The sequence below is a fragment of the Alexandromys fortis genome, unplaced genomic scaffold (assembly GCF_014885135.2).
Source record: "Alexandromys fortis isolate MF-2015 unplaced genomic scaffold, M_Fortis_MF-2015_v1.1 scaffold_10, whole genome shotgun sequence".
Taxonomy (NCBI): domain Eukaryota; kingdom Metazoa; phylum Chordata; class Mammalia; order Rodentia; family Cricetidae; genus Alexandromys; species Alexandromys fortis.
Window position 1 is genome coordinate 20077178 of NW_026067895.1, and position 22620 is coordinate 20099797.

Below are 22620 nucleotides of genomic sequence, written 5' to 3' on the forward strand. Positions count from 1 at the left end.
TGAAATGAAAAGGGGGTTATTTTGAAGAGCAAGAAAGCAAACCTTTTGTGCTATTACAATGTTCTTTAAACCAAAGTGTTTAAAAAGTCCCACCTTGGTTAACTAAAACTCAGTCTCTCTAGCCCTCAACAATTGTAAGCTAAAGTAATAAAGGAAGTATTACTTGTCAATGGTACTCTAAATTTTATTTCTTACGTAAGGCATTTTAGGGATTGGGGACGTAGCTCAGCAGGTAGCGCAGACACCAGCTGTGGTGGCTCATCCCTTTAATCCCTGCGCTCAGGAGGCAGAGGCAGGAAGGATGAGGAGTTCAAGGTCTCAGAAAGAATATAGACAGAGCCTGGCGCTGGTGGCGCACGCCTTTAATCCCAGAGCTCGGGAGGCAGAGACAGGCGGATCTCTGTGAGTTCGAGGCCAGCCTGGTCTACAGAGCTAGTTCCAGGACAGGCTCCAAAGCTACAGAGAACCCTGTCTCGAAAAACCAAAAAAAAAAAAAAAAAAAAAAAAAAAAAAAAAAAAAAAAAAAAAAAAAAAAAAAAAAAAAAAAAAAAAGAAGAATATAGACAGAGGGACTGGGATGAACAAGGAAGAGAGACAGACATAAGAGAGGGTAACAAAGGTGAGAAAACCACAATACATTATATACACATGGGCTAGAGAGGTGACTCAGGGGTTAGCAATGTGTAGTCTGCTTCTAGAGGACCCAGGTAGGGCAGCTACACATGCCCAGCACCCATGTAAGGCAGCTCACATTACATACATATATGAAATATTCAGGGACAAATTCACTAAGAATAATATGGAGTCATTTTAGATACTTTAAAAAAGAAAGTACCAGATAATCTCAAGTAACCAAAGAAAAGAAATAAATTTTAGGGATGGGGATACAGCTCAGTAGTGAAATACTTGCCTGGCATGCAAGAGGCCCTACGTTTGATCATTAATACCACAAAGCCATAAATAATAAAGGATTATCAACTACAACTCCAGTGCCCTGCCATCATCACAGACACACCCCGGATTGCCCTGTCTCCCCTGAACCATCTGGGCTAGAAAGGCCATGGCAGGTAGCACACACTTAGAAAAAAAGGATTGGGGGAGAAAAAGTAACTGTGTTATTAAACTGTGTGACTCTTTCATGTAATTTGAACATGGGAGGAAGAAAAAAGTTGAAAATACAGTATTTTCCCTGGAACATTATTCTCCATATATGGCATATGTTTTTTATCTTAGTTCTATGATAAAAAAAATCGTGGATATGTATGAAAATGTCACAATGAAATAATTACATGTTGTATGCTAATTTAATGTTTTAATTTACACTAGGAAACTTACTTTTGTGAAGACTTGCCTCTTTTTGTATCCTTACAATGAAGGTTAGCATGTAAAAGATCCTAATATGTTCTAGATAAACTATATCCCTAACCTTTGAACAACCATTTTCAAACTTTTTTTTAAGCTACAGAAGCAGATTTTTAGGCATAAGATAAGTTTTAAACAAATCCCCAGAGACTCATATTTCCTGGAGCACACTTTAGGAATTGGCAGGTTAAAGGAACGAATCATAGTAATATCCCTGGGTAGGAAAGATTTGCCTTTCCAGAGTCCTCCTCCTGCTTCAAAACCAAATATCAACAAATGCACCCCCTTGCCTGAAACAGATGATTACTTTATCACCCACAAGTCTAACTGTAACCTTTAATGAACAACTCCCAAAAGATCTCAAATACCAACCAGAGTCTCAGAATCAGTGTTATCAGTGCTGCGACACACTGACACCATTTGTGGTTTCAAAACTCTCTTTCCTCTTCCTCTTTCACACACACACACACACACACACACACACACACACACACACACACACACACACTGGGGTTGGTGGGGGAGATTATTGTTCTAAGATATAGTAAGAGCTGTGGTGTTAGCTCAGTGGATAGAGCTCGTGTTGAACAACTGTGAGGACTGGAGTCTGGATCCCACAAAGCCACGCACAAGCTGGGCAGGTGTGGCAACTGCCTGTGATCCCAGCATTCCGGGGCAGAGAGGAAGATCCTTGGAACAAGCTAGCCAGCCTAGCTGGGATTGGTGAGCTCTAGGGCTACTAAAAGACACTGGCTCAATAAATCAGGTGAAGAGTGACTGAGGCCAACTATGTACACACACACACGTTTGCACACCAGAAAAATGTCTGTCAGCAATAGTCTGAAGACCTTATGATGGCTGATTCTGGTCTATATACTTTTCCCTAGTGAAAAAGCTCTTATAAGCCGAAATGGTAGAGCCTACCGCATGTCCACTGTGTGACATTGTTCAAGTCTCACGAAATAATTGTAGGGGTTTCAAGGAGACATGACCAAGTTGTGCTAGCCCATTGTTGGGGTGGACGCATAGTTTGACAAAGAGATTGCTACTATCAACTCATCAGTCCAGTCATAGATTTTTGCTAGATGGGGTAAGATTCAACTGACTTTTATATACTTGCTTTTTTCTTTTTCTAAGACAGGGTTTCTCTGTGTGGTCCTGGCTGTCCTTGAACTTGCTCTGTAGACCAGGCTGGCCTCAAACTCAGAGATTCACCTGCCTCTGCCTCCCAAGTGGTGGGATTAAAAGTGTGTGCCACTGTGGCCCCCACACACTTTATCATTCTCATATAAAGCAGACAAAAGAGTAAAAAAATGTCGCACAAAAGAGTGAGTGCCCATTGTCAGTGTTTCCCCTTTTCCACTTCAGGAGTCTCTCGTGTGTATGATCCAGAGGGGAGATACACAGAAGCCTCGGTTGCAGGGCTTTCATGGCCCATAAGCATTCCTTGGCATCACTTCTGAAAACACCGCTAAAACAGACAAGATGAGCGCAGAGGTCAACACTTGCTCTTATTACACTTAGGTATTTTAGAATATTTCAGTTTTCTCACGAAACTGCCATTAAAAAGAATACAAGCAAAATTTAATTCCAATTTCCATCCAGTTGAATTCAAAATATTTTCTTTATCATAGAAAAGATACTGACTGGTAAAGCATTTCTTTCTAAGTGAGATAGAAGAAGAAATCCCTCCAGTCCGTGAAATGGAAAACGAAAAGGAACTTTAAAGATCTACCTGTGCCTTGGCGTTAGCATCCAGACAGTGCTGGGAGCCTGATGTCTCAGTTAAAGGTTTCTAGTGCGAGCTTCCACTAAGCAGTTCCCTTACACATAAGTACGCTAAACTAAAACAGGGGGAAAGACTCAGCTGTGGGCACATGGTACAACACAAGTTAAGTGGGCCAGGTTCATCAACAACGCCAAATTACATCGGTGTTGACATCTATGCATCTGCCCTTTCCTTTACCTCTGGAACACCCCGAGATACTTAGGCTGATGTTCTTAGTACCACAGAACCCTCTGACAAGGCAGGAAGAGTCAATTCTCAAGCTAGTACCTTTAAATAGAGCAAAGATTCTCCCAAGAGTAGAGACGTGGGTGGGCATGACTGACTCCCTGCTGCACTCTGCGGGTCAGAGCTCAAGGACAGCCTGGAACATATAGTTAAGAGCTTGACTTTGAAAGAAGTAAAAATAAAAAATTGACGTGCAGACACATTCTGGAGCTGTCCCAGCAACTCCATGTGCCCCTTCTTCCATGCGGTACATATTCTTGAGAAGTTATTTGAAATACTGAAACAAGTAAAAGTCTTTTGTTGCAGTTTTTCTTTATTTTTATTTTTGGAGTGTCTCACTATGCAGCTTAAGTGGGCTTCAAACTCATCACATAGCCCAAGCTGGCCTCTGCCTCCTGAGTGCAGGGATTAAAGGTGTGCGCCACCACCACCCAGCTTAGCATTTTTAAATGTAGATTTGAGCATTGAAGATTTCATGGAGGAACTGAGTTTGAAGCATCTTTGGGTTCTAAAAAGGGGGAGGATGTGTAGGTCAGTGGTGGAACTGTCATCCCTAGCGCTGCACAAAAGGGACAAACAGACAAATGAACAGACAGAACTTTATGTCTGAGATGAGCAGTGTGGCTGGGGAGCCTCCGAGCTGAAGCAGCTCTGCCCTTACTCAGTAGGTAACGTGAGGAACTTTCTGCACATCTAGTGTCCCTGTTGTAGACTACAGGATACTGGACCAGGACGGGCCTAAGGTCAAGTTCAGGTCTAATACGCTGTTAAATGTCAAAGAATACTCTCTGATATTCTAAGGAGCAAAATTAATTTTTTTTATTTTTTTATTTTCTTTTTTTTAAATTTATTTATTATGTATACAATATTCTGTCTGTGTGTGTCTGCAGACCAGAAGAGGGCACCAGACCTCATTACAGATGGTTGTGAGCCACCATGTGATTGCCGAGAATTGAACTCATGACCTTTGGAAGAGCAGGCAATGCCCTTAACCACTGAGCCACCTCTCCAGCCCCCCAAAATTAATTTTTTAAATTATTCAAATGAGTATCTTAACTAAGCACAAAAGAAAAGCTGAGCAAGAGTTGTGTGGTGGACACAAGGTCAGAACAGAGGGGTTTCCCATTTGGACTACCTCTCAATCAGCATTCAATCAATAGTTGAACCATTGATAAATATTCAATGTTTGTCCATTGCATGCCATATTTTGAGTATACAACAGCTACTCTGAAAGACACAGTCACTGCCCACATGGACTGTGTGGTCTGCAATAGAGTCATGCCTTTTAGCACCCTAGTACTCAGGGCCACAGCAGACTAGAGAGTGGTGTTATGATGGTCTATGATGGTCTGTGGGTCGGGGGGGGGGGCTATACATGCCAGTAAATAAATCAGCCCTAAAATTACCACCATGGCAGTGAGGCCTGAAGGAAATGTATCAGTCAGGTAATCATAGATTTGGTCCTAAGAAATGGAGAACAAGAACAGTTATGGCTGGCTCAGGAAAAGGAGGAAGGAAAAGAGAGCAAGCATGTAGTACATGAAGGGTATTTAGAAAAGCTTGAGGTTGTTTGTTCTAATCTTTATACAATAGTAGAAGAATGTAACCAAAAGGTTTAAATATAGGGAAGTGATTTACTTCAAATTAAGAGCTTATGAAAATTGCTTTAAATGGGTCAGAAATGGTGGCACATGACTATAACTTCAGCACCCAGTAGTACAAGGCTGGAAGGTTGTAAGTTTGTGATCATCCTGGGAGACCCTGTCTCAAAACAAAATAAAAACTAAAAGAAGAATGATTTAGAGATAGACTATGAGGAATTAGCCCTGGATGTCCAGTGAGAGACAGCCCAGCCACCCTAATTTATTCTACATACAATCAAGAGCTTGCCCTTACCTGACACTCCTGTACATGTGTGTCAGAGTCAAGATCAAGGCGTGGATCTGTAAGGACGGCCAGTCACTAACCACTAGGCCCATTAGTCACCTGTTAGTCCTCTAGTGGCTAGACAAGCCACAGCAGCAAGTCACTGTTGTGTGGATACTGTGACTCCTTCAACAAGGGGAGCCCTAGACACACCCACAAGAAGGCTAAGTGCCTGGGCTACTTTGTTCCTGACTGAAGAGTGCAGGTTGACAAAGCAGGGTCCTCTCCCAGTGAGCCAAGTGAATACAGAGGCTATAGGCAGTGTGGACCTGGCTCCAGTGAAGCCGCTACACAACCGATCCTCTCACTGCACACACAAGGTCGGAGGGGAAAACACCTCTCCCTAAAGCTAACGTTGGCAACAGGTGTACAATGGTACAAACAGACTAAAAACATTTCAATTGCATTCTTTAAATGGGGGAATCATAGGTATGAGATAATGAAACAGCTCAGTAAAGCTCGTACAAACCACCCATCCTCAAAGACCAGAAGATTAATGGAGGAGTCAGCAAGTATTGAATACTGAAATGTTCTAAGGGGATAGATAAGTCAGTAATTCGCTTAAGATGGACAGAAAAAAATTAAATCTACAAAGGTCACATATTTCCATAAATTACTCCATCAAAAATCTTAATCTTAGCAACAATAAAAATAAACAAACATTGATTGTCAAGAGAAGCCTTTGCTGAAAATTTTCAGTGGAAGAGCTACAAAATGTCTCGATTTCTTCTCATGCACCTGCACTTATGAGAGGAGTTATGCCCACAGACTCTAAGGTTCCAGACACTTAATAAACTGTGGAACCTAATGGCCAAGCACAGCTGCTTTGCAGTTGGCCTCCATCATTCCTCTCAGAGTAAGCAATGTAAGGGATAGTGGCAGCCAACAGAGAGCTGTGGCTTTAATGGGCCATGGTTCCATTGAATCAACATTTATTTCCTTGAGACAGCAAAGGAGATGAAGGCCGATGCTATTTAAAAAGTCAGGGCTTAAAGGCAATTCCAGGCACACAGGAGGAGGAGGTGAGGGCAACACCTTAGACTCCTCAATAGTAGCACAAATAGATTATGGATAATGGTGGGCACAGGTTTCACAGGCTTTACGACGAGACTATCACAAACCCTGTAGGAGCTATTCAGGAAAGGTGAACCGATGACAGACATTCTCTAAGGAAATACAAATGTGCTGTTATATAGTGGTAGCTCCCTAGAAAGCTCAAATTTAAATTTTAGTAGTAAGACAAGTAGAAATAAAAGTATGAATGAGCCTAAAAACACATCTATGAAGGATGCAGCTAACAGACTCAAAATGTCAGAGACAAGCATTGTGTGGTTTATGCTCAATGCAAGGGCAAGAAGTGGGGAGGGCGGGATTGCAGTGTCTACAGGTCAAAGGTGGGAAAAGCCCAGTTTAAGATGAAGTACGCTCTCACTCCTGCCAGTGTAGGAGATGGGCTTAGAAGAGTCAGGGTAAACAACACATGAGGATGGAGTGGAGCTCTCAAAGAAGGAAGAGTCTCAATGATTTCCAATGCTCCCAACTCAGACGACTACTGGAGAATAAGCACGCCCTCCCCTTTTCTCATTTAGCACCCTCAGAGGGGACAAGGAAAGTTACTTTCATACTGATGAGAACCTGAAGTTCTCTGGGTAAGTTTTATTGCCCAGGTTTACCAGCGATGGGTGGGCTTGCAGCCTGAGCCAAATGTATCAATCAGACACCCAAATGAACAGGCATAAGCAGGCAGGTCCACCAGCAACAGCAGCAGAGGAAAGAGACCTTCAAAAAGCACCAAAATTCAAAAGGGGCTTATTGAGTATCTCAGACTGAACCAAGCAAAGGCGCATCCTGGGGCTGAGTCAGAGAGACATGGCGCCTCTCTGTGGAGCTCAGTCCCGTGAGGGCTGCTGTTAGAAAAGAAGGACATGTGGGGACCTGAAAACAGGAATAAAGTTGTCATTTCTTCTGAGTCTCCACTAACTCAGTGTTTCAAAATTCTGGAAAAATTAACAAACCACTACCACTTATTCTCATTTATTCTCAAATATTTATTCTAATTTGCTCAAATACACATGCTAATAAGACTTCTTACTAAATATGCAAAATCCACTACCAACCCGAATTTTCGCCCCCTAAGACACTATGACTACAGACTCCACCTACTTCTGTCATAGGACAGGGAGAAAGCAAGCTGGTACTGACCCGGAAGCCTTATCCCTACTGGCTAGTTCTCATATTTTGGAAGGGTCTATGCTTGCTCCAAAGGGAGAATAATCAGCAGTTTTATCCAGCTGTGAACTCCGGCAGCAACAGTAACAGCTGGCCTCGTGAGTTATCCCCTAGAGCAATAGTGGCATGGATGCTGTGGGAGCAAACAGGAACCCCACAATATAAAACTCATAACTAGTACCATTACCTGGTTCCAAAACCCCTGGCTGACTAAGTCATAGGCGCTAACAAAGAATATAACACTCATATTCTGCTGGATTGCTCTTAAATCTTATCTTTATACCCGCTAAAAGGTGTATCTATCTGTCAGTCCTCACCAGAGAAGCTTCTTTTTGCAGTAGGTGGCAACTAATACAGATACCCACACGTGGTCAGTGTGCAGAGAATATGAGACTGTGTGGGGCTCAGCTCCAAATGGGACATCTATAAATGGGAAGAGCTCATGAAGTCCCACTCCTAGCAGAGGAACTATTGGCAATTGATGGCTACTGGGGGAGGGAAAGGTCAGTTTTCTTCAGGGATACGGTCTTGGAAAGGCTATCCACGCTCCGGTAGACGGTTCTACATCCACGCACCTATAGGCAGCACTATGTGAACTCAATGGGTTTAAAGGCAGAGCACCTGAAGTTAGCGGGGGAAAGTTCTGGAAGTGACTAGGGGAGCAATTGGAGGAACAGGAGTGATAGGTGGCTTTGATTTAAAAAAAAAATTATAATGCACATTAAGTTAAAATGTATTAGGTAACATTATAGCTGTAACATTTAAAATCAAAATTCACATGAAATTGTTTTATTCTACTACTTTCTCTTAAAAGCCTCTTTAAAAGGCACTGGAACAGCATGCATGGAAGCTCTACAAAGCCAATGTGGCTTAATCTGAAGATGAACAAGTTATGGAGCATAGGATTCTAAGAATCTCAGAAATTATTCAAAATTAAAAGTTCTTTGGTAAAAATAAAAGAAAATAATCAAGAAAGAAACCACTACCACCTACTCTCAAGGAAGCATAGGATATTTATTCTAAGTGCTGGCTGTTGTAATTTGATCAGAACACGTGTTAACAAAATACAATCTTGCTGAATATGAAGTGCATCACCAACAGCGAATTCCGCTGAGATGCTATGAACATTGTCTGTTATACAGACTAATCAAGGAGGACTGCAGACGGAGGGTAAAGCTCCAGAACAGGAGGCTACTTCATTAATTCCAATCCAGTTCGTGCCTCAAGGACATCCTCTGTTTAGAAGCAAGAATAGTCACCGTACAATTCATGGCAGAAAGCCGAGATATGGCGCTCTTCTCCTTTGTGAATCTTAACCTAGGTCTCTTTACTCCTCCCACCCTCCATTCTCCCAGTCTTCCCAACAGCGGAGAGCTGCTCACAAAGCCAACAGAGCACACCGACTCCCTCAACCCCCCATGCCCTCTCTCTAGACCAAGGGAAGCTCACTCAATGCCTCTAGAACCTAAGGAGGCTGTAGCAATGAGCAAAATGGCAGGTAACGTAACATGTATATAAACACATGTGTTTCGTGAGCAGTAAAATTATGTGAAGCCAGGGAGGAGGCTGAAGGGAGTTAGTAGTAGTTAGTTCCTGTGATTGCTACCAAGTGCGATGTTACAAAATTAAAAAATAAAGGTAAGTTCGATTTTTTATGTATACTTCTGAATATGTCAAAATAAGTTTGCTTTAAGAACACCGTCTGGGACAAAGGAGTGACCAGCTCCCTTGTCTTTGTTAAGGCATCGCTACTAGTTTGGGCACTAAATTCTGTGGGTTTGTTTTCATCACCTGGGAGAAAAAGAAGTAAGGCAGGGGGTTCAGTCATACCTTCACCACACAGAGAATTCTCTCTTCTGCAGGTCAGCTCTGTGGACTCGCAGCCTAGTGCCGTGCCAGATACAGCTGCTCTCTTATGATCGCAAAATACTACCCTGCCCAGGACTGCACAAGACAAGCTTCATTGCTTTCCCACAGCAATGCCATTGGAGTGGCTGCTTACCCGTTTGTCAATGTCATTGTGTTGAAGTTGCACAAAGCGTGCACTGATGGCTGCAATGTAACTCTGCTGATTGGAGAACGCAACACGCCCAGCACCTTTGGGGTACTTCAGCTCTGGATCTGTGTCAATGCCAGCATAGCAAACACCACCATACAAACGGTCCATTATCATTGCCAGTTCAACTGTAAGAAAATAAACATGTCTACGTATAACTATTTGGAACAACTCACCCAGGAAAAGGAAGATCATGCAGTCTAATCATGAAAAGAAAAACCATATGAGAGCTTATGAAGAACATCCACAGTCTTGCAACTCCAGTAGAGGAGCTACTCTGGATATTTCAAAAGAAAATACAAAACAGTTTACACATGTATACACAGGGGTATGCGGGCATGACTCAAGAGCACTGTATCAGCAATCTGTTTAAGTGAACAACCTAGCCGTACTGGCCTGGGCCTGGGTAGGTAAAGCAATTCATGGTGACCTAACAAGTTATGGAGAAATGTCTACTTACAGAGCTTGAGACTGAATGAAACTTCAGTGCCTCACTGCCTATTAGAGCTCAACTGGAATCAAGTCCTTATTCTACCTAGAGCTGATCGATGTATCTACAGATATAATAAAGTTTACAAATACAAATCCTGTACTGACAAAAAAGGATAATGAAGAGTAGATTCTATTCCAACTGAGAAACCTTCATGGCATCTCAAATAGAATTTTCAGTAATACTAGTTAATAGTAACAGCAATGAATAGCCAGGCAGCTGTTTCCAAGCTGTATAAATGCGCACCCTGCATCTTGCTAGAGGTCTAAGCTAATGGTCTGCTCTGCAGTGCTTGCCAAGTTTCCTGCCTTGATTTGGAATATTTACAAATGCTTATAGTGAAGTTTGGGGATCGGACCATTCCAAGGGTCTGATATTAAAAACGTATGCCCACCATCGGTCAGGGTACCCTCGAGAGACATGTGGCACTTACCTGTGCTGCCAATTGCCTGAAGGTAATTGTTTACTTGAAAGCACCATCTCCGCCTATGGCCATTCCTTTCAGGCCACCGCTAAGTCCAAAGACTCAGGCCTACCCCTCGGAAGTGACCTAAACACCCATTTTCTTTCAAAACCTACATTTGGCATTTAGAAAGAAGAAAACAGGGAAAACAGACAGCAACCAGAGCCAATGCAACAAACACCACCACACTCTGGTGGGGACAGGCAAGGGTTCTGCAGGGCTCAATGGTGTGTTAGGATACCCCTGAGTTCCACAGATAGATGTAAAGCCAAGTATTACTCATTCTGGCACAGTGAAGTTGCAAAGGCAATAAGAAAAACTGGCACCACGTCAGAAAGGCTATTTTTGTACTTCAAGTTTCTTTTTATACTAGACTGCCTAATATTGATTCTTTTCTAAATGCTCACTTTTTTAAAAAAAAAAAAAAAAAAAGGAAGGACGACCTATAACAAAGCAGTGAGTTTCAAGTGAGGAAATAAACTAGCCATAACTAGCCCGAGAGAAAGGGCGATGAAGACCAAGAAAGCCATCCCAAATGTCCCAAACGGTCAGGATCATTGAGTTCCAATAACCAGCAGCACTAATAATTAAAAAGCTAAGTGGACCGTGCTGCAGTCTCCGGCAGCAACTTGAATATCATCACTTGCACAGCGCAATGAGATCTGCACCTGGACCCTGAATGTCAGGTCAGTGGTTCCTCCCACTGCAACCTTTGATGGCCTAAGCTTCTCCTCACATGGACAATGCTATTCTCAACAGAAAGCAGGGAACTCAAGGGAGGACTGGAAAACATAGCCATTCATGAATTTCTTTTAGTAAGATAAGAAATCTCAAGGCCCAGGAAACTAGACACTAATTTTCCAAAGACCCGGTTTGCCCTAGAATGGAAAAGAAAGAAAACACTCCCGAGGCCTGGTGAGTGGCCAGGAAAAGAATGCTGGCAAGAAACCAAGTGGCATTGTCTTCCATAATAAGGACTCAAAAAGGTATCTCAATTACAAAGGAAGAGAGTAGTTGAAAGCTGGGAGCTCTAGAGTGCTTCCATTGCTGCCCTATACCACAGCAGTCTCCAAAGGAGTTTCAGGGATCCCCTCATTCCAGAAGTCTTTTTACATAAGCAAAAACATTCCATTACTTTGTGAATCTCTCACTGGGCCAAAGACTAGATCATGACTGACATTACTGGCAGTTAATCACGTCTGCTAAAAGCAGGAACTCCCATCCAAGTATGTGTTTATGAAAATCATATAATTTTCCTTCATGAGCTACATAGTCATTTTTTGCATGTATGTACAGTGTGCATGTTCATTAGTATAGGAAATGCACATGTATGTTTATGTGTGTGTGGAAGACAGAGGTCACAGGTGTGGTTTCTCAAGAGCTTGGTTTTAATACAGGGTCTTGCTGAGCCCTCAAGCTTGCCTGCTAGGCAAGGCTGGCTGGCCAGTGAGCCCCAAAGATCCTCCAGCCTCTGCCTTCTCAGCACTGGGAACCTAAGTATCCACTACATTGCCTGAGCTTGCTTACGTGGGTTAGGACTGAGTTTTCTCCCCAGTCCTATAGTATTTTCTTGGACATCAAAACGTTTCCAGACATTTGAGCAATAATGTTTTACCCAAGTAAAAGGCAATTTGTTAAAAGGCTAGGAGAAACCAAAGTGGCTAAAGGAAGAATTTTTTCAAGAAAACTGACAAATTTTCATCTAATTCACAGCTTGGGGGGGTATTTATTTATTTTTTTGTCTCATGTAGCCCAGACTGGCTACTCTGTGTAGCTAAAGATGACCTTGAATTCCTTATCCTGCCTCTACCTCTTAAGACCTGGAATCACAGGCTTGTGCCACCACAGCTGGCTTCAGTGGCACTGAGGATTGGACTCGGGGCCTTGTGCATACTAGGCAAGTATTTTACCAACCGAGCCACACCTCAGTCTCCTGAATCTATATTTTAAGTCTACGTTATGATCACCTTTGGAGAAAAAAATCAAAAGCGATCGATCAAACAACTGTCTACAGTTGACCATTTCCTCAAGCCTAAGTCTTCCTATGGTACTCTTCCTGAACTCATTCTATGTTAAAACACTAGGAGAGTCCCCTTAAATACCAACCAGAGTTTCCAATATCGAGAAAAGAAGTCACTTTTCATAAGTAACCCTTTTTCAATACTTTTAATGCTATAAAGACAGCAGTAGAAACAAACTTCGTCCATCCGTTACTAGATGATGGGCAACTAAGGGAAGCAGGGAAAAATCAAGACTGAGAATCTGAAGAATCTGAGAGCTCCCCAGTTTTTAGTATTTGTTTTTATTTGTGTGTGTTCGGGTGCCTGCAGAGGCTGGAAGAAGGGGCTGGAACCCTTGGATCTAAAGTTAATAAGCATTCGTGAACCACCCAATGTGGGCGCTGGGATTTGAACTCCGGTTCTCATGAACATCACGTGCTCTTAACTGCTGAACCATCTCACAGCACCAAGTTTTTCTATTTTTTAAATAGAAGATGTAAGTTTACTGGCAAATGTTGCGATACACAGCTACCTTTAGAGACCAGGTTTAGAACTCTCTAAAGTGAACACAACGATGTCTTGTGCATGCCCCTTCTTCTGATGGGAGGAAAGCAGGAATGAAAGAAACGGGCTATCATTTAGACTTCCTAGAAGGGAGAGAGAAAATCAAGACAGCCAGTACTTGTCTGGACAGATAAATCTTCATGGATTCATCTATCTCTGCAGACATGAATCCATGGTCTTGCTGTGAAATCTGAGTCCTAATCAAGTCTATGTCCTATTGAATAAGCCAGCCTATGATGACAGTGAACCTCAGTCTAAACCTCTCTCTGTAGAGAATGGGAAGGGGAACTCCATGGAGCACAGTAAGAAACTTAACCCAAGGAAGACAGGGGTTCGAGGACCAGGCACACAGAAGAGGAATTTGGAGTCCACATGGAGTTCATGCAGGCAACAAAGAAGAGTCTACAGGACGTGCCTCAAAACCACTTCTGGTCACTCCCAGTGTCCTCGGGTCTGTCTAGTCAGCACAGAAGTAAGAAGCTGGCAGGAGTCGGAGCTCTGTGAGGGCATGCTGCAGTTTAGACTGTGTGCTCTGCACTCCTAAACCAAATCACTTCATGATGGGCTTCCACAGTAGCAGCAAAGCCTCCTCTGAGTCCTGTTCCCTTGCCGGCTCCTGTGTGGGAGCTCCACAGAGTCTCACAGCAGAGAGGGAGCAAGAAGAAGGCAGCCTTGGGAGCATACAGCATTTCATGTATTCTGTCTTGTGCTGACTACACCTCTGAAGCTGAAGCTGAACCCCATTATGGTTTCTTGGACCTGCTCCTGATTCTTCAGCTGTGAAAAGGACTTCAGTTCAGAGAGAAAATCTTGATTTCCCCATTCTACTCCTCTTGTTTAATTACTGGCTTGTTTAAAGCCAGCCTGAAGGCAATGTCTAAGTCTGGGACACTGGGAGACAAGTAAGGAGGCAGAGGAATGAGGATTTCGAAGAGAAATATCACCACATTCATCTTTATAGATTCTAAATTGAGATCTACAAGTCCTATTTCTTCTCTTTGGAAACAAACGAAAAGTGACAGGAAAAGCAGGAGGCCCCTCGGACGGCGAGGGCAGGTGGACTTTCTAGGTCTCCCACCTCCCACAATTGTTAAGCTGGCTCACAAGGGTTCAAAAGGAGGCTGCACACACTTCCATTCTGTGTCAGATGAGGCTTAGGACATTTTTAAATGATGGCACGGAACACTAAGTCAGAAGGGGAGCATTTATTTAAGTTCATTAAATCAAACTGCTACCAAGTTGCTCTTTTACTGAGACAATATCCTAGGTCTCCACTGGACAAAACAGCTTCCATCGATACACAGAGCCTAGAGCTGAACCACGGAGACTGGGGACTTGTTGCTGTTTTCACTTACTGCCTCCTCACGGAAAACACAAAGTCTTCTGCGGACAACCTCACAAGGTTAGCATAAAGACTAAGCATGAGTGAGCAGCTCTAAGCACACTGCTGAGTACACAGTGGCACTTGACTGTTCAGGGTTTTTTCTTCCTGCTCATAAATCTTTGCTTTAAATTAAGCTGGCTTGGGTGCTGCTCTATAAACATTAATTCATCCCAGCCTAACTATGGCTTTATGCTGGCTCAGTCTGTCATGGATATGACAATGTTTGACAACACCTATGGGCAAAGGTTCGTCTGGGAGGAAGAGGGTGGAACACACATTAAACATTATAAAGTCCTTTTCCCTACAAGCATGTCAAACCTGGTGTTTACTTGGGTCACCTCATCGTGAACGTTGGGACTGGATGAGAAAGTGTCTGCTGCTGAGAAACGACACACCGTCACTTTGGCTGTCTACCATCTCACAGAACAGAAAGGGATATGGTTCCAAGACCATTTCCTAACTGCAAATGAGGGTGTGACCCCCAGTTCATATGCACTATCAGAATATTTGGACAAAATGCCTGGAATAATGATCCTGAGAAGTCGTGAGATATATATTCTCTCCATATGGTATATATCATTCAGAAGTCTACCTCCCAGGGCTGGACTTGAAGCTCAACGATAAATAACATGCTTGGCATGCATCGTGCCATGGATTAAATTTCTTACACCATAATGGATTTTTACCTTGACGTAAAAGCCATCATAGAGCAACAGGGGTGGGGAGCAGGAAGAGAATGAAACTTCAGGATTAATGGGGAGAAAAAGAAAGACTTAGCAGAGCAATGGTTAAGAAAAATCAAAGACCCAACAACAGAGAAACAATGACTCTAGGAGCTCAAGACCTCAGTCTCTCAAGGTGAAGCTGCTCTGAAAGGCCTGGTCTGAGCAAATGTTGGAAGGAAGTCGTCAAATGAAGAGTGTGGGTCTAAAGTCTATTGATTTGGGAAGAAGAGATTCCAAAACTTAGGCACAACCAAGACACCCAAATCAAGAAGATGGAGTGGAAGGAACACTCAAGCAAAGGAAGTAGAGAGCACTGCGAAACCAGGCATTCCAGTCTCTTCTCGGTCTCCTCATAGCCCCTGCCTGACACTGATTTATTGTCAGAGGGAAGAAGGGTGCATCTTGGAGAGGTCCCAGCGCCACAGGGATACATAGAAGGGCTTCTGTGTGGGGATTCGGAATACTATGTTGCTCGTTACCACTTGGAAAAAGGTCAGCATGCGATTGTCTCAGTAACTCACAGAGAAGCAGATAAACGGCCTAGTTCTTCAGTGGGTCTCAAAGGAATGTGCAGACTTTAGCCACATGGGGGCAGGGTGAGTCTACTTACAGTGTCGTCCCCCCAAGGGAAATGGGGTGCTCTGAGAAACACCAGATTTAGGACAGACCATCCTTAGCTTGCTGCTGTTAATCACAGGAAATCACAGGATGGAAAAGGGGACCAGAGACAGACAGCAATGTGCGTTACCCGACCTCGACCCACAACTCATCGGGTTCCACTTTTCACTAGATCCCCTGACTTCTTTCTCCTCACCCTCAAGTTAATTTCTCTAGGCCCATGATTTCCCCTGCCAGCCTGAATTTTAAAAAGGAGCTTTGATCTGGGTATGTTGGGTCATGTCTGGCAGGAGGATTATGAGTCTGATGACAGTTTGGGTTCCATAGTGAGACCCTGTCTCAAAAAACAAAAAGTTTTGTCAAAGCGTAAAAATATTTAATTCAATAGACACTATAAGCTCAGTTAGGATGATACTTGCTTCTTTCAAGATATTTCTATTCAGATGGATAAGGGCTACATTTAGAATAAATATTATGATAGTCCCTATCTTACAATGTCAAAAGTAAAACAAAACAAAACAAAACCCTCAAAAGATTTATAGGAATAACATAGATGGTAACATTCCAGTCTTCCAATCACAACAGTTTTGGCCAAGATAAAGGGAAAGAAAAAAAAATATTTCCTAAAACCCAAAGCTTTACCTACTAAGTGAGGCCCAAGGAAGACCCTGCACTGAGACACCTGATAAAGAAAGCCAGTCTTCAGCTGGAGCCATCGCTCAGTAGTTAAGAGCATTTGCTGCTTTTGCAGGCCCCAGGTTTGCTTTCCCAGCACCCACGTCATATGGCTCACAAGCACCTGTAAGTCCAGTTCTGGGAATCCAAAGTTCCCTGTCTTCCACAGACATCAGCCAGCACGTGATACACATGAACTCTTGCAGGCATACAGAAATTTAAAAATATTTTGAAAAATGCTCTGTAATATTTCAAGAGCAAAATACAGAATCATGTTAAAGAATATAATTTAAGCTGGGCGATGGTGGTGCATGCCTTTAATCCCAGCACTCGGGAGGCAGAGGTGGACCTCTGTGAGTTTGAGACCAGCCTGGTCTACAGAGCTAGTTCCAGGACAGGTTCCAAAGCCACAGAGAAACCCTATCTTGGAAAAACAAAAACAAAAAACAAACAAACAAAAATAATATAATTTAGTCTTCAACTATCAATACATTCCTTGTGTCCTGTTCTGAAGCTTTGGTTCTCTATAGAAAATGATCTGTTTAACAGGATGGTGAGATGTTCACTCAGCTCAGTGCGGCATGCCCTTGCTGATTTATTTAATAATGGGCTTCCTAGACACTAGGCACCAGCTGCATTCTAGAAATGCTGGCAACTGGGCTGGAAGTAACATGGCAAGTAGACCAGTAGACCTGAAGTAAGTAGACCTTACTAAGCCTCTACTACATATGTGCCAAAACAAACCAATTTTAAGACAAAAACAGCTAACTTAAAAAAAACCCAAGACATATTAGGTATATTCTCTAAATAGAACACATATCCTATTTCTGATTAGATAACTGAATATACTTTTTAAAAATACTTATTTTTATTTTTTTTTTTGGCATTTTGAGACAAGAATCTTATGTACTGAAGGGATGCCTTGAACTCGTTAAGCAGCTACGAATAACACTGAACTCTTGATGCACCTGCCTTCTTCTTCCAAGTACAGGGACGACAGCTGTGTGCCCAATGCCCAGCTTTATAACCTAGTATCATTTTTGTCTGATTCTAGAACTTGCAGCATCTTGCTGAAGCTCAACATTGAGTTCAATGTAGCTTATTAACTACAGTTCCTCTGACTTAAAATCAAGACCTGACAAGTTAAAATCAGTTGTGGTTGTGGGCACTGTGTGGTTCTGCCTGACCTGAAACTATGTAGACAAGTTGACCTGGAACTCAAGAGATCCACCTTTCTCTGCCTGGGCTTGCAGGTGTATGCCACTATATCCAGCTTTAGGACTTGTAAAGGTTCTTCATATGGAAAAGTAAAGGGCCAGGGTCAAATCTTAAAACAGCTTCCATTGTATTGTGCAGTTAGTTGCAAGGTATAGCAGTGATTATCCAGCTGTAGAATTTGTGTGCAGTGAAACTCTCAGTGAGGTTCTTCTTCTCCAGCCTTGCACATCGACAGTCAGAAGAGTCATGCGTGTTCTACAGCACCCCCTCACATTGCCTGTTCCTAAACACACATATAACTGAGGACCAAAATGCTGCAGCTGCTCTTGTCTTGAGTTGTTCCCAATGAGTTGGCCCTTCCTGGATTTTATCAAGTGATTTCTTTTGGCTCAGTTTTTCATTAGAGAACCCAGAGAGCTCTGATTTTTAGACATAGTATAAAATTAACATAATCACAATATTTTTTAAAGTTCTTTAAAACAGAATTATGATCATATCCCATTTGTTTTTTGAGACAGGGGCTCCCTAAGTAAGTTAGCCCAAAACTCAAGACCCCTTCTGCTTCAACCTCTCCGTGCTAGAGTTACAAGTTACAAGCCATTAACTTCTTCTAGAGTTCTAAAGGGCTTGTGTGGTTGGGGTGTGTGTGTGTGTAGACTGTGCGTGTGCGTGCATGTGTAGTGTATGTGTATGTCTCTGTGTGTGTGTCTGTGTGTGTGTGTAGACTGGAGTAAGAATTCAAATTATGTTGAGATTTCTACATAGTCCAGCCTGGCCTTGTCTTATTCAGTAAGTAGCTCAGGTAAAACTCAGACTTGAAATCATCATGTGTCAGCCTCTGGAGTGCTCAGCTTACAGGCGAGTGTCACTGCTCCTGGCTTGTCTCCGGGTTTACACGTAGAGGCATCAGTTCAACGCCACTTCAAGTCTCTAGTTCATTATGACTCGGTTTACCCTCGGCTGCATGAATGTTTCATCCTTGGAAACAAATTAAAACAACAGCAACAACAAACAACAGCAACAACGGAGGTAGGCCAGGTGTGGGCCTGCAGTCTCAGCTACTTGACAGGCTGAGGCAGGAGGAGTCTAAGGCCTGCTTGGTCTACACAGTGAGTCCCAGGCCAGTCTGGCAACTTTGGGAGACTGTCTCAAAATAACAGTAGAAAGCAAGTGAGGAGGATATGAGTGCTTGGTCTAGAACGTGTGAGGTCCTGGGTTAAAGGCCCAGTACCACACCAAAAAACCACTACACAGAATGGGGAAGTTTTGATAAAGTCATAATTTTAAAAATGCCTCAATATGTCATTTCTGGAAATTTTTATTTCTGGAAATCATTAAAACTAATTAGATCCTGCCTTGCTGGGGGAGGCCCAGGGGTCTAGTATAATTCCCAGGTATAATTCCCAGCAGTAGTTTGACTTCTCAATGGCCGAGCTCCCCGTGCGCTGGACAGATCTCTGATGATAACTGCAACACCAACTTGCATGAGCATGCACACTGCCAGATATTATTATTTTAATGTGCAGGTAAATAGGAAAGAACTGAATAGAGCTCATCCTTTCCACAAAACGGTTTAGTGAAATGGACTCTTGCATCAAAAGGATATACAGCATTTTGGGGAAAATTCTTAACCATAGAAAAGTCAGCTCAGTGAAACCGACATGGCAGACTTCCTTTCAGAGGCTGTGCCCGTCTGACTGGAGACCCAGACAGAGAGAACACATTGGGTTTTGTTGTCATCCCTTTTGTTGTGGCATTACTATTTCCACTCACCAGCTCGAAGGGGTCGTGGAACTCCCCCAACAAAGATAGTTTTTCTGGGGTCCAAAGGCTGAGAACCATCCATTACAAAGTCACTGTCACTTAGGTTCCACGGTCGAATTTGCACCTGAAAAAAAGTTGTTTACTTGGTCCTTACTTCATTTCCATCAACCCCAAATGAGAATAAGATGACTCAGATAAACCCAACGTTTGTGCATTTTATGACATCCAAGTCCCAAACGAAATCAGGTTAATTACTAAACCCGATCTGCATCAGGTGCCTCTCGGTCTTGGGGAGGCTAACTCAACACTTAAGACACTATGCACAAACCACCTGTGTCATTAAAAGGCAGCCTCTGACAAATCCTGGGTTTTGAATCCAGTTCATTTAAACACAGCACACACTGTAGGAAACCTGTCACAGTACACCATTTAGTTTTTTGTAATGAATCCATCTACAAGGAACAGAAAATTAAGAATATTTTCTAAGAATTACCTATTTGCCTGGATTTCGAATTTTCATCACCGCCCCAAGTTAAAATATTTTCCTTTCAAACTCTATGACATAACACAGGTTAACACTCAAGTTAGCCACCAATCACAGAGATCCCAAGTACTGACACTTAGAGAAGTGTCTAATTAGTAAACTGATTTTCCTACACAAGGTTGATAAGACAAAGGCAAATTTAGTGTGTGTGTGTGCATGCAAGAGAGAAAGACAGAGATATACAGGGAAAGGCAGAGAGACAGACAAGGGGCTGGGTGGGGCAGGGGAAAGAGAGCCATGCTTGTTGCCCGAGTTGGTTCTCTTCCTTTATTACGTCAGTTCTAGGATTTGAACTGAGGTCAGTAGGTATGGTAGTGAGCACCTTTAACTGCTGTGCTATTCCACCAGTCCATAAGACTTCAAGGAATATAAAAAGAAACCTTTACAACTTACTTTGGTTCTAAACTTCCTAACAATTTTCTTCTTAGAGGATGCATGTTTGTGTGTGCGGTGTTTGTGTGTATATGCATAGGCATACATGCCGAATGAGCAGACGTCAGAGAACAATGTCTACAGTCAGTTCTCTCCTGAGGATCCCACAGACCATCAGGCAGTGGCACTGTCAGGCAGCAAACAACTTTACCTACTGCGCCACCTTATCGCCTGCCTACATTTTTTAAAATTTGGATTCTTAATTTTATGCCCATGGTTTGTACTATTTTATCATACACTAAAAAATTAAATACCTTATCAGTTTACCCCTAAAACAAATTCCTTTTAATCACAACAGGATTACAAATAATAGCTTAAAAACAAATGGACAAATCAAAAGCAAGGCTACTGTTTCCACCCTAAAAGCTAAGGGTGACACTCTGCTCCCCCAAAGCAACCAGTCTGGCAAGAGGGTGGCCACCGAGAACCAGCTGGGAAATGGCACCTGTCTGTCCTTAAGGAATAAATATGCCCGTCCTCTGGCCCTCCCAGATTGAGGCAGGACACAGAACAGGTGAATTTCCGTACGTTAGTATCCACGGAATTCATTTCCGGTCTCTGTGGCCTGGCTCAGCGCACCTGGCACTCCGCTCTTGCCAACTCTGCCTCTGTCCACCTCCAGCTCCTTTAAAACTGGCGCTGCTCCTTAAAATGCACAGCCTGCACAGCCCTTAAAACTGCTACCAAGTTTACCCAGGCAATTTTTTAAAAATATTTATTTATTTATGTATGTATGTATGTATGTATGTATGTATGTATGTATGTATGTATGTATACAATATCCTGTCTGTATGCCTGAAGGCCAGAAGAGGGCGCCAGATCTCATTACAGATGGTTGTGAGCCACCATGTGGTTGCTGGGAATTGAACTCAGGACCTTCGGAAGAGCAGGCAATGCTCTTAACCTCTGAGCCATCTCTCCAGCCCCCAGGCAATTTTTTTAGAAGAGTTTTTTTTTTAATTTTTTCTTTTCTTTTCTTTTTTTAAACACGGGTGCTCTCACTAGTCAGCTAGAAACCACAAAAAAAAAAAATTCAATCTCTTCCTTAGACTCTGAAAACAGGGGCCTGTTAGCAATGAAATCTCTTCCTTAGACTCTGAAAACACGGACCCATTAGCAATCCCATCACCACTCTGAAACCTGATCCATCTTCATGTCACAAAAGCTTCTTTTCTGTTAAATATGGTCAGCATGGCTAACCGACTAATCCCTGGGGAGTCCCACAAGGTGACTTCACCCTTCGTGAGGGTAGATCATTAATTTTTAATTACAAACACAAGAATTTCCTGATATTGTAGGGATAAAGACCTAGTGTTACCAGTTAAAGAAAGGGGATTGGTCTTCTGCCCAGAATCCTCTCCTAACCTGCGCAGCTGTTAGGACACCCACTCTGCCAGCTGACTTTGGTCAAGGTCACTAGCCCCCACCCTCTTTTTGCTTCAGTTGCTGTCTCGATATGTTGCTCAGGCTGGTCTCAAGAACTCCTGGACTCAAATAATCCTCCAGCCTCAACCCTCCACCCCCAGGTAGCAGAGACTACAGAGTTGTGTACCCCTGACTCCAACTGGAAATACATCACTTTGATTCAAAATGAAAATAATTCCCATGTGGTTTCCATAGAGATCTGGTTTCATTTCATCAAAATTACAGGAAACATATTACAGACTCTGTAATTGCTGCATGCTATAGCTGTTCAAAGGAACGCTGCCGAAGACCTGGGACCTTCCTGTGAGAGCTTTCATCACTGATGATGGCCTTCCTTCCCCCATCACACCCCCACTTCATCATCTCACACACAACACCATTCCTTTGCTCTATTCTTGGCATTACAGCTTAGGTAAAAACACAGGAAGAAGGCTTAGGACAGGGTGCTGATCAGCCCTATTCATGAAACCTACATTTCCCAGCTGCTGCCAGGAGAGCAGTTGCACAGAACTGGCACCTCCACAGAACTATGCAATGCTGGCATAGACCTACGTCAGCACACTCTCCCCAGCAGCACAGACTTCCCTCTCACAATGGCTGCTCTCTCTGAGATACAAGCCACTTTCACAGACTTGTGCCTCCCTGCAAGCGACAATGCTTCAATGAGCACTTATGAGAGAAAAAGCACAGCTTGCTCTGTTTCGGTTTCATGTTTGAATCATGCATTCCTA

General features: G+C 42.9%; 1 protein-coding gene across 6 annotated transcripts in view; it reads right to left on the reverse strand.

Moving 5' to 3' along the window:
- Positions 1–22620, reverse strand: part of Cpeb3 (cytoplasmic polyadenylation element binding protein 3) — a 182936-nt gene that overhangs the window by 12648 nt on the left and 147668 nt on the right. For all 6 annotated transcript variants that reach the window (XM_050160791.1, XM_050160801.1, XM_050160755.1 and 3 more), the window contains exons 8-9: positions 19498–19612; positions 9534–9715 (exon numbers count right to left, since the gene is read on the reverse strand). In XM_050160791.1, coding sequence (XP_050016748.1) covers positions 9534–9715; positions 19498–19612 — 297 coding nt within the window. The remainder of the gene's footprint in view (positions 1–9533; positions 9716–19497; positions 19613–22620) is intronic.